General features: G+C 41.0%; 1 protein-coding gene across 1 annotated transcript in view; it reads left to right on the top strand.

The window, feature by feature from the left end:
- Window positions 1–13,378, top strand: part of plxnd1 (plexin D1) — a 71,983-nt gene that overhangs the window by 6,688 nt on the left and 51,917 nt on the right. The window contains exons 3-5 of the mRNA XM_030732773.1: window positions 6,070–6,201; window positions 7,260–7,360; window positions 12,377–12,506. Of these exons, the coding sequence (XP_030588633.1) occupies window positions 6,070–6,201; window positions 7,260–7,360; window positions 12,377–12,506 (363 nt within the window). The remainder of the gene's footprint in view (window positions 1–6,069; window positions 6,202–7,259; window positions 7,361–12,376; window positions 12,507–13,378) is intronic.

Raw genomic sequence — 13,378 nt, 5'->3', positions numbered from 1 at the left:
GTGTGTGTGTGTGTGTGTGTGTGTGGTAGTGTCTGTGAGTGTGTGTGCCCTCAGGATAGAGCTGTTACAGAGGTTAATGGTGCTGTTAGTGTGTGTAATGTGATTCTGACTGTGAGTTTGGCTCAGACTAAACACAGGGGAACAGTGGTTGAGATTAAGTTAGGCCTCTTTTACTGTCTTTGAGAGAGCCCTCAGTGAAGTAATTTGTAATTACATGCATTTTTTAATGAAGTCTCTCCCTCCCCATTACAGCTGACTTCCATTTTCTGCTTCTCGCAGTGTCCGCTTTTTTATCTTGCTCCCTCTCGCTCCAATTTTACTCCCTCAGTGAGTCCACCCCTCCACTTCTCAGTTCATCGCTTTGCCATCCCCTCTTTCTCAGCTCCTCTTTTACTCCATCTCAAATATAAAAGGCCCTTTGATTCATTTTGCAAACAAACTGACTTTATCTCTTTCTTCTTCTGCCTCTCCTTCTCCACCTCTATCAATCTTTATTCTCTCCTTTACACCCAGGTGTACACACACACACACACACACACACACACACACACACACACTCACACGTGCACAGACGGAGCGAGAGAGAGAGAGAATGAGTGCACAGTAGCTGAGCACTACTTGGTTGAATAGGGTCTTTCATCTGCATGAAGATAGACGGAGAATGGAGTCAGAGCGACCTGCCAGTACAGCAGGTGTTTTGTTGGCTGACCTGGTGGCTCACTGTGCTGCAGCTCTCCTCACGTCTCCTCCTCTCTGTACCTATTGTGCTCCCTGTCCAGGTGTGTGGGCTGCTGTTTACTCACTCCTCACTGTGTCACTCTGCTTATGTGTTTGTAGTCACTGGGGTGTGAGGTGAGGACATAGCACAGCTGCTTACTATCACTAAAAGGCAGGCGAGCTTGTGTGAGCAGACGGGTAGGTGGTGTTATAAAAATGACAGTGATACTTAGAGGCTGAGATAATGCCTTTCATCACAGGTTAAGCCAGTGGTTTACTTAGCTTCTGTTTGTGCTGGTTTAACATTAACCAGCACGTCTAAGTGGGTGGTAGTGGTCTTGGCCTATATAAGTGTGTTTGCCTGTGTGTCTGACAGCGTGTTGTTGTGTTCAGCGGATGGAGAAGTGATACAGCCCGTGCTTGTCACCAGATGCTGGTCAGTTTGCCACTTCCTCAGGATGCCAGGATGTCTCCATTGAAAGGGGGCCCGACAAATCGCAGAAATAAGAGTTTTCTCTGTCAGTGTGACAGGAAGGCACACTCAGCACAGTTTGTTTTTCTGCACAGTTCTGTGTGCGTGTATGTGTGTTCGCATGTTTTTGTGTGGACATGAGAACATGTCGCCTGCTTTATGGTCCTGAGCTGCAGGAAGGCCAGTGTGCAGATAAATCACTGCTTAGCGGAACAAACACTGCTTGAACAAAGAACCCCTGAAATGTATTTGTGAAGGTGGAACATGAAAAAATATTTGAAATTAAAGACAGGAACAAAAATCACTTTATTAAATCTGGCAGCCATTGCTTAGACATACATGCATGAATTTAATTAAGACTGAGAAGTTTTGTTACTCTCTTGTGTATCCATATTAGGTTTGGAGGAGGGAAAGTTTCCAGACAAAAGAATTTAATCTGTCATGTTGGCCTTTTAAAAGTGAATGAGTGAGGCAGCTCAGACAGAAATTAATTTCATATTTGTCTGGATATTTTTTCTTGATAACATATGCATCACAATGACAGCTGCAGCAGTCGAAGCACCTAGTCCAATCACCCCTTATATAACCTGCCACTGAGTAATTAAAGTGCAGTCATGGTATAAAAGAAAGTACACCCCATTTCTATTCTAATGTCTGGCCCTTAAGGTTTTAAAATTAGGTAAATGCAACCTTAGATGAACAACACATGACGTATTACACCATGTCAACAAAAATTAAGCCAAAACGTGGGAGTAGTGTGTGAAAAACGAAGTACATCCTTCCTGCTCCTATTGGAATTAAGAGGGCAAGTTGCAGCCACGTTCTGCTAATCAAATGCACTTGATCTGATCATTAACAAGTGTAAGGACCTTCATAAAAGCAGAAGTTTTCACAATTTGCTGGTTTGGAGGATTCAGGTGCCTGTTAATACAATGCAAAGTAGAGAAGGGAAGACATCAGCAATGATCTTAAAGAAGCACTTGTTGCTGCCCATCAATCCGAGAAGAGTTATCAGGCCATTTCAAAACAATGTGAAGTCTATCATTCTACAGTGAGAAAGATTATTCACAAGTGGAAAACATTCAAGACAGTTTCCAATCCTGGGAGCGGACATCCCAGGAAATTCAACACAAGGTCAGGCCTTGCAATGGTCAGAGAAACAGAGAAAATACAAAAAAAAAAAAAAAAGGACAGCTTAGGTTTGCAAAGTTAAATCCCAAGAAACCGCAAGACTTCTGGAGCAATGTCCTTTGGACAGACCACACCAAAGTGCAGATGTTTGGTGAAAACAAAACGCAACATATCAGAATCAGAATCAATTTATTGTCATTACATGAAACATGTAACGAGAAGAAGTTCCAGAACTCCCATCCAAGAGATAACTAGATCACTGCACTATAAGTACTGTTCCACTGCAATTTGCAATCCACCACTGGGCACAGCCAGTTTCATTCACAATATGCACAGGTGATCTCTTGACAGTCGTGGCCACGCTTGTTTTTGCAGAGCTACAGAAAGCAAAATGGCAATGTGAAACCAAGGTGGAAGCAGAGAAAAAAGGGTGCTCAAAGGACAGTTTTGAGCTTCATATTAAACATAAAATCCCAGGAGCTGTAAGAGGCCTTGGAGAAAAAACTACAGTTCCCAGCAAAAATGGTGACCTCCTGCTGTAGTTGGTGGCTTGCATTAAAAACGTGATCATCATGCTGATGATGGATAATCTAACGTCAGAAGTGCTGTTAGCAGCTCATCAGATCGACAAAACACCTGGATTATAATGTTTTTGTTGTGTACCTTTTTACGTGATATCTGCAAACCCGTTAGTAGAAGAAAACTGCTCTGGGACTCATTGCATGGATGATATATCAATGTAACTCTTCCGGGTTATATGCAAAAAGAATTATTGCCCTATCACCATAACTGCAATTAGCAAACAAGCTTGACATTTAACATTAGCAAGCTAATGCTAATTAGCTTGCTAATGGCTAGAACCCTGATGATCCCAAGCACACCAGCAAATCTACAACAGAATGGCTGAAAAAGAAAAGAATTAAGGCGGCCCGATCAAAGTCCAGACCTCAACCTGATAAAAATGCTGGAATCTTAAGAGAGGTGCACACAAAGGGATGCCTGTATTCAATAAACTGAAGAAATGTTGTAAAGAAGAATTGGGCAAAATTTATCCACGGTGATCTGAGAGACCGATAAAGTTGTACAGAAAGCAGTTGCTTCAAGTTATTGGTGCTAAAAGTAGTTCTACAACCGAGTGAATCAGAGGGTGTACTTAGTTTTTCACACACTGCTTCTTTTGGTTTAGTTTTGGTTAAATGAATAATGAAAAAGCAAAATCTGTTGTGTGTTGTTTCACTCTTTAGGTTAGATTTAAATAATTGTAGAAGCTGTGAAGGACCTGATGGGTTTTTTTGTTTTGTTTTGTTTTTTTGTGTCCTAATATATAAAAACCTTGAATTAATAAGACTGTGTACTTTCTTTTTATGGCTGTAAATATAACCATGAGCAGAGCCCTTCAATATACCCGCTCTAGTCATGGGTGACATGATTTTGAGGCACAGTTCGATACTTGATTCAGTTCTGATTAAATTTTATAGCCTGCTATATGGGTCTCTCATTTAGTCCTGACCCAGATGTAGCTAATCTGAATCTCATCCTCCCACTCACCCACTTCCTCATCCACTATGTCACTATTTGGGCCCTGCTGTGTCTTAACTCCCAGTCTCACTCTCATACAATGTACCTTTGTTCATTCATTCATTGAAGGCCTGCACAAACTGCCCCAGGTATATTCCTTTACATGCCTCGCTAGTAGTGCTGGGGAAACTACCTTAAAAGCATGAAGAAGTTGGGCGCCAGGGTGGCTCAGTGGATGAGCAGGCGACCATAAATGACACATGCCTGTGATGTTGGCGGCCCAAGCTTGCATCTGTGGCCCTTTCCTGCGTGTCTTCCCCTATATCTTGGCTGTAGCTCAGTAGGTAGAGCAGGTCACCTACTGATCGGAAGGTCAGCGGTTCGAATCCTGGCTACTCCAGGCTACATGCCAATGTATCCTTGGGCAAGATACTTAACCCTAAGTTGCTCTCCGGCTGTTCTGTCGGAGTATGAATGCGTGTGAATGCTAGTTAATTAAAAAAGCACTTAGCTTAATTAATGATGGAAGTGCTTGTATGAATGGGAGTGCATGGGTGAATGCAAACAGGTTATTTAAGCGCTTTGAGTGCTCTGATTGAGTAGAAAAGCGCTATATAAGAACTAGTCCATTTACCATTTACCATCTTTCTCTCTCCCCACTTTCCTGTCTCTCTTCACTTTGCACTATTTAATAAAGGCCAAAAAATACAGTGAATAAGTGAATAAGTTGAACTACACCAAAACTACCATAAAAAAATCTACATTGGCCAACTAAAGCTACTACTTTATAAGAAAGAAATTAGAATATGGCATGTGATACCAAATTATATCAAACTATAATATAAAAAGGTAAAAAAAAAAAAATGGCACTCACTTGAATTTATTGTGTAAAGTGCCTACTTATTCACAGGTTTAACATAAAAAGAGCTGCTTTTATAGTCCATATCTTCCAGAGACTAGAGTCTAGGTGGGATATTGATCCAGGCAGGATTGCTCATTATTTAGAGAATAGTATAATCACTACTTATCACCTAATATTTTCAAGGTTAGTTCTACAAACTCATAATCAAAACATTAGATGCTATAGCCAAGCTATTCCAAGAAGCTGTAGGTAAGCTTAATATCCCTTAAGTCTAAACTAATTTATTTTTGCTGTAAACCAATTTAGATGTTGTATTATTTTATTAGTTTTACACAACAAATGTCCCAGAAGCTCATTAAATCACTATACAACAACAAATGTACATGAACTACCAGCAAGCTACTCCAATCTCATTGTACATCCTGTATAATGACAATAAAGGCATTCTATTCTATTCTATTCTATTCCTGAATTTAGACTAGTTTAAGTGCATGTAGTGCATCCATATAGTTTATCACCCCCAGTGCTGCTCACTGGCTCTCTAAAATTGAAAAGAAATTATCTGTGTAGGGAAGTGAACAGGGGTGTGCAGTTACTGTTAGTATCTGTTTCCTGTGAACATCATTTCCTATATAAACATTATTTTCCATTTACATATTACACAGATCCCTTCATAAATCCACAAACAGTTACTTGGTATCTGTAGACAGGCATGGCTACGCATTTTACAGACAAGATACAAATTACCACACAAAAAGTCTGAAGTTCCAGTGCACTCCATTTTACCACAGGAAACTCAGGCAAGACATGTTATATCACACACGTGCTACCAGTGCTTAACATACCATCTAACAATAGACAGCCATCATAGCTGCTTGTGTTACTGCACCAGCTGCTGGTTTAGATTTCATATTTCAGTTGGACTGCTGGCAGCCAAGAACTGACTGCCAAATCATCTGGTGTTACACAAACAATACGACACACAGAAAAAGTGTGCCACAGCAATCATGAGATGGAGGATATCTGCACATCTCAGTGCTCGCTGTAGGGAGTAGTCGTCTCCAAGGAGTGATCACGATGTGAATGTTTCAGGTGTGAATCTCTTGCCAAATACCACTGCCAAACACAGGCGGGGAAAAACCTGCTTCTTCTGTGGTGTTGCTGAGCAAGTGACTTCATCTGCTCGATCAACAGAAAAGAAATGTGGTTGCGATGAGCAATTGTCAACACTTGAGAAATTCTTCTGCATGAATGTGAAGCAAGAAATTGGCTGTTTGATTTTTCTGTTAATTTTTTTTTTTTTTTATTGCCCCGCTTTCCATATGCTCCCAACTACGATTTAAGATGTGCGTCTCTCTTTTTTTTACAGCTGACCCTTCTGGCGAACATGACCATGGTCAATCAGTGGACGCTGACGCTGCGAGCCAACGAAGCAGTCCACCACATCATGACCTTCGACCCCAACGACAGCAACTTTCTTTATGTCATGACCTCTCACCATGTAAGAATATAGCTGCAGACATTTCAGCATGTAGCACGACCATAATAACCACAATCAGATCCCATGTCACGTCCTGTACATCCTCTTCATCTCCATTTAACAGAACACTACCATATTTGCGGTAAAGGCAGACGTGGGTGCAGACCTACAATAAGCTTTCAGAGCTGCATTTCAAAACCAATTTATTTGATAACAGTTGGGCTTATGGCAGGATATGGCTGCACCTCTGGCCTTTCTGGTTTCTGCACAGTGAAAATGCATGAGGTTGTTAGCTGCCTGTGCTGCGATTAAATCCCGGTGCTTCCTGTCACAGAAGCAAAGTTTGATATGCACACTGAAAATGAGCTCAAACTCCCTTTAGATGCTGACATGGCAAACTGTTGCATGACATTTTTTGAAAGTAGCATTTGCCATTATGCTACTACTGTAATTTCCCCATTGTGGGATCAATAAAGTATCATCATCATGTTAAGCTTTAAATTTAATTTGTCACTTTTATTGGCTGGCAATTTTTAGCTATAACCTTTAGATGAATTTACATTCTGAGACCATCATTCCTAGATTCAGACTATCTCTGTTTACCTGCAGCATATGCTTATTTGTTTGCACTGTAAATAAACAAAGCTGACAAAGTAGCAACCAAATAGACTCTTGGTAGCTACATGACATTTATTCATTTCTTTCTACTGTTTATAAATGAATGATAAATGATGCACGCAAGAGTCATATGTAAGTCTGTAAACTGGTTTTCATTATAGACTGATGTATTTGGATTTTCAATAAGATGTTCAGAAAGGAAAATGTCCATATATATTTTTTTTTTTTCTGGCCAGTAGTAATAAATCCTAGAGACTCAAAATTACAATGATACAAAACAAAGAAAAGTATCAAATCCTCACTGGCTTGATAAACTATTACATTGTAGCTGATTATCAAAATCACTGAGGAGTTTTCTTCTTAAATTCTTTTAATAGCCATCAGCATCTTTGTTTTTCTCTATTTGACTGCCATTAAAGATGATTGTATGCTCATGTTTACCTCTGTGCACTGATGTGCAGATGCTGAGAGTAAAAGTGGCAGACTGTGATCAGTGGAGGAGCTGCAGTGACTGTTTGGGAGCAGGTGACGCCCACTGTGGCTGGTGTACTCTGGAGAATAGGTAAGACACGCAGAATATACACAGTTTAGATGCAGTTTCTGCTTCTGTTTCTTTAACTGTCTTCCTCAGACTTCTTTGTCTGACCCTCACAGCCTCTCCTCTGGTGCCAGTTAAGCATAATTCAATCAAATTATCAGATGCTTCGTATCACACACATGCTGCATGCTTTTTGACATAAACCACAAACTGTGATTTAAATAGAGGTCAGCGGTTTGTGTGAAAGACACAGCAATAACAGAATGGACTGATGACACAAAGCAATAATATTGGTTTGTCATTTTGTTACTTGAAGCATTTGCATCAGTAAAACCCACTGACGCTCGTTTGCTTATTTTCATCATTCTCAGTCTCAGTTTCAAAATGTCGCCCGGCTGAATGAGCACTGGCAAAAACTGAGTGTGTTTTGGGCTTAGAAGACTGCTGTTGGATCGAGCAGAATTGATTTGCTTTTCATTAGGCCGCAGACTCGAGAGTAACATCATTGTTTGGAGCGCTCCCCTGGTTCTTTGGTTGTTTGGGTGGGAGTGACAGGCTGGGAGCGCCCAGCGAGGAGTGACTTGGCTGAAGTGTAACTGTGAGCGAGTGAGAGTATACTGTGATTAATGTGGCTCTGTCAGGACTGGCTCTCTGGCCATGCATTCACTGGCTTTCAGGGAGAATATGTGTTGTGTCGAGCTGTGTTTGTTTGTGAGTTGGTTGTCTGCGTGCTAGTGTGTGAGAGTTGCTTGGTGATTAAAGCAGATCAGACAAGATAGTGAATTTTGTGATGAGCTGTGCCGCGGCTCTGGAGGCTCTGGCATTGCCAGGGGCCATTCAGAGCTGGAAGAGTGGAACTGATGAGTGTTATGTGTTTATGTGTACGTGGTCAGACTGTCTCACTGTCATCTCCCCGTCTCCTCTCCTTATTTATCTATCTGTCGTCTCTTTATCCCTGTCCCTTTTTCGCTTCACTGCATTTTTTTACCCCTGTGATTCTCGCTGTCTCCAGCTTGTGTTTTTTTTTCTTTTTCTTGTCCTCGTATTTTCTAGTAGCTTTGAGAATTTAGCCATCCCACTCTCAGTCTCCCTCTCTGTCTCCCTAGTCCTTGTCTTCTCCTCCCCCAGTGCCCTTGTCCTCCTCTCTATCCCGCTACAAAGGAGCGTTGATTGTGATGATGGTGGTGGGAGGGAGAGCACACACTGGTTCTTTTGACAAGGAAATGTCAAAGTGTGTAAGCCTGTGTGTAAGTGTCAGCATGAGTGTGTGACGCTGTCTGGCTAACGGAGACCAGGGAGCTGATGTCATGAGTGTGTGCGTGTTTTTCATGTACTGTTTGGCCAGTCATGCTGGCTGCTGGGTTGGCGTTGTGGCCTCAGAGCCCAGGGGATCAGGGGGTTGATGTGTGGGGGTGGATGGTTTCCTCTATCACCTCACTGTCTAATTCAACTACAGACACTGAGGATGGGGAAAAAAGTCCACTAGATCTCACAATCTGTGAAGCCACCAGTGTCTCTGTGGGTGTCTGCTTGATTTTATGCATGGCTCTGACGTCTCTCTGCACGTCTGCATGTAGAGTGAGCATGAAAACATATCTGTTCGCTTGTTGGAGGCTCCATTGTTGTCTGAAGAAGAGAGCTAGTTTCTCCACCAGAGATAAAGCTCAGTCCTTGATCACTCTTTTCAAGCTGGTGCTGGTCTAATCTGCCACATGTCACAAGAAAGCACTCTAATATCTTTATTTGAATCAAATTATGCATCACATGCAGTCTTATTCACAAATTATCATGCTTATCTGCATGTGCTTATCTCACAGTGATTTTTGTGTGTCACCCTGTGTGTGTTTGTGTCTGTTTGTGCAGTTAGAAGCTCATATGTTCTCCTGCTGTTTAACAGTCACACTGACGTTCAGACACTTAGGAGGTGATGAGTTTTCTCAGGTCATATTTTAGCTGCATATGTTGACTCTGTTTATTTTAAGGAGCTGTTTGAAAAGCTTTTAAAGTCAGCGGGCTGCATTGAGGCTGACGATGAGTGTGTATGTGTGTACCTGTTGTATGTGTATTTGCTCTTCTAGGCTGTTAGAGAAAAGAAAAGTACTTTGAATTAAGTTCTTTTCACTGCTGCTGCCGATCGAGTAATTGTTTGAATTAGCAGGCAAAATACTGTATAGATGCATTTTCAGAAAGAATAAAAAAATACACTATCTGAATTACTCTGTGATCATCTGAGACTGCGTGTCTATTTCTGTTAAGAAGGTCAGATGAAGTTTCCTGGATGCGTGCTACATTTTATACCAACTGGTATTTATGAGGTATTCATTACTTAAAGATAAAATCTGGAGTTTACTGGATAAAATAAACAAGGAAGAGACCAGATGTGATCATAGAGCGAGAAGAGGTAAGCTAAGCTAAGCTAGCAAGTTTGCTTAGAAATATGCATTCATAAAAAAATGGGTGCAATACACAGACACACATATTTCTTTCAGTTCTAAGGTTTTATATATCAGAGCATAATAAAAATAATTTGGTCAGTCGAAGGTCGTATAATTAGGTAAATACAACCTCAGGTGAACAACAACATTACAAATTACACAATCTCATTATTTAACAGAAACTAAGCCAAAATACAGAAGCAGTGTGAAAAATTAAATGTGCTTAATTTATTTAATTTTGAGACCTGCTAAGGACCAGATTAATTTAATTCTGTTTTGATACGTAAAACCGTAGAATTGAAAGAGGGTGCACTTTCTTTTGATTTGCTTTGAGAGCCAGCCTCAAGTGGCCACTGGTGGAACTGCAGTTTTTGGCACTTAAGCCTCAGCTTCATTTTTCAGCACTGGAGGTTTGCGCTTGAAAATGACCCAAACAGAAGTTGCTGTATTTATATGCCTCAAAGGACAGTATAAAACAAAATCATTACCTGTATCAGGTATCATACTTATAGAAAGAATTTTTTTCTTTGCCCTTAAATCCACTGAGGCGTGAGAGTGTGTTCAGAGTGTGTGAGTTTGTTTGTGTGTGTGTGGTTTCTCTGGCTTGTAAAGCCCTTTATTTCTATTTTTAGTTGAGCAGCTGACCTCAGGCCCCTCTGAGTCCCTCTGTGCCAGTGGGACTGAAAATGCGGACATTCACTTTCTCGGACACAAATACTCAAGCTTACAGCCGTGCAGGCACAAAAACACACACTTTATTTTAAAACAGCTGTGAAAGTGTGAAAGGGAAGTGGGATGTGCCAGAGTCATTATGTAGCATGTTAGGACATTGCTAGATGGTGCCTCTTCTTTTTCTCCTTACTCTGAGGTCACTTTGTCCTTTCAGTCTGCACTGCAGATGAACTGAGCTCTGTGCCAATGGTGAAGTTCATTAGTGAAGCAGAAGTCAGAGTGTGAGGCCACCTTGCTTGTTGAGCGCCCTCTTACAATTCTTCTGTCCTAGATGTTCATTATACTCACAGACTGCACACATACACTCTGTAGTATGTGCTTACTGTGTGTTCAGTATTCATATTCCTAGATGCACTGCTGGTCCAGACAGATTAAGAATCAGACTGGTAGTTTTATCATTCTGCTATCTGTAACTGTGCCTGTGGGATGGGTTACCATAGCAATGCATATGACCTAAGGTCAAGTTGTCTCTTGTGTTGAGCCAGCCAAACTGACAGCCAAAGTCTGGATGTGACATTAGGAGACCAGAGCACCTCATGAATCTGCAGCAAGCAGACCATGAAACCCAGCGGTGAGATTTCGTCAACTCCAGGAATGAAATGGAAACACAAACTCACCTCACAAAGGATGTAACGTTAACCTTGAACAAGGTTGTCAAGCTTAGTTTTGCTAAGGGTCGCAATTGGAAATGAGAATTTTTTGAAGGGCAGACATATATGAATTAATTTTATGAATTATTTATTATTCAGAAATGCATGTCCCATATAGCCTTCTCACCTAAAATATGGTTCATACAAAGTCCTGAACCAGTCAGTGAAAGAGTTGTGCGACCTTCATGCCCTTTAGTCAAGCAAAACAATGGTGTTCTGCATATAGTTCCACATAAAGGCTACAGCCTGTTCACAAGGACCTGTTTCACAAACCTGAATCAAAATGATTGAGTGGCTACGCAAATTGTATTCTTTAAACACAGAGGTGGCCTCATACCCAGGCCTCTCCTTATTCTCAACGGGTGCCTTCAGTATCAACTTTATTTTTTCCATTCTGTGTTAGCTTGCAGATATGATGCAAGTTGTAACACTGTATTTGCTTTGGCATGTGCAGACCGCACTACTGTTGTATTTTTACAGCCACCGCAGACAATTTAAACTCACAAAAGATAAGCTTTAATGAAAGACGATAAGAACTCACAGAAATGACTTAAAGTCTGCGGGGCATAGACCAAAATCATGAATGTAGTAAACCACAAAGAATATGGGGAGCACCGGCAGGACAAACAAGAGGTAAACTGAAAAACTGACAAGGGGAGAGACAAGACTATATACACACACACACACAGCTGACAGGTGAAACTCCTGAGGGCATGGCGGGCGATCACGGAGAAGGGAGACTAGATGCAGATGCAGACAAGACAAAGGCAGAAACAACCATCAGAAGTAGGAGGATAAAAACATGAAATAATGCCACTGAAATGTAACTATAACAAAAGCCCAGTACCATGACACCTACTATAAAGGGCAACAATTATTGGAAACCTAAAATGATATGCAGGCTAGATTAAAATTAGCAAGAGACCAGATTTGACTTGCAGGTCTGAAATTTGACACATGCGACCTTGAAGCTCTTCGTTCACACACCCATATGGCAGTCTAGAGGTCTAGATTACCAGCTGCAGGATTGATAAGCAGTTACTTTATCCTGACCTGATACTGGACGAGCACAGTAACATGGACATGCTCATTAACTTTGGGCCGCACAGAACAGATGTTATAGCTCTTTTTCCTGTTATCTAATCTCAAAAGAAATAAGAACATTATAATGTAACACACATGATATAGCAGATATGATGTTAATTCTGTCTCTTGCTGTCCAGATGTACCATCCAGAAAGAGTGCGCTAAGGGGCTGTTGGCTCGTTCTTGGATCAGCATGGGTGAAGGCCCCCAGCAGTGTCCTTCCATGACCCTGACACCCTCAGAGATCAGCATCTCTGCAGACATCAAGGTACTGTGAACCCGTTGTGTGTTATTGTTGCCGTCACATGCTTTTCATAAGTCAGACAAACTTGGCTGTTGGGCGTCACAAAGTTATGGCTGCAATGGGGACGGTTTATTTAAAGCTGATGTCTCATGACCACCTTTACAATCTGACACCTCTCAGCATTGCAGTGCTGACTATTATTATTACTCAGCTGATAAAATCAAGTGCCAATGCTCGTTTGCTGCTCCAGCTTTTTCCTCCATCGCAACTTCCTCCTTAACACTGCATAAGTTTATGTAAAGCTGACATTCATGTACTTTTCTTCTGCGCTTATAAAGTTACTGTCCATGTTCACTCTTCAACTCTTTCATAGCTACGCCCTCAACTTTGAGCCATATGTGAGCTCTTTTATGTTGAACTGAACGACACACAGCTGACACACAGAAATATTTAGTAGTCGATTGTGCAACTGCTTTTGAACTTTTGAAATATGACTACTCTGTTTGAAAAGCCCTTGCAGTTCTTTCAGCACTGACAAAAACCTGACTAAAATCAAAGCTGAGACTTGGCAATATCCTATCATTGTTTTAATTCAAATTGAATATTCTGAAGTACACAGCACAAAGAACAAAATCTTTCCAAATTCTGGATCGTAAGGTCCAGTATAAGCTAGAAAGGTATAAGTTAGACAATCTCTCAGACTGATTACATGAATTGATCTGATGGACTGTGACACTGAAATGTTGCTGTACCCTTATTCCAATTTTTTACTGTGTTTTAGCAAAAGTAAACATGTCAAATGTCAAAAACGCTAAAGTGCATTTATATTCTCTCTATATACACTTATGTTTATAGTTGCAGAAAATTATTAATGCAAGTTTCTCTTTAATGTGTTC

Source organism: Archocentrus centrarchus, chromosome 7 (assembly GCF_007364275.1).
Source record: "Archocentrus centrarchus isolate MPI-CPG fArcCen1 chromosome 7, fArcCen1, whole genome shotgun sequence".
Lineage (NCBI taxonomy): Eukaryota > Metazoa > Chordata > Actinopteri > Cichliformes > Cichlidae > Archocentrus > Archocentrus centrarchus.
This window is presented reverse-complemented; position numbering and strand designations above follow the sequence as displayed.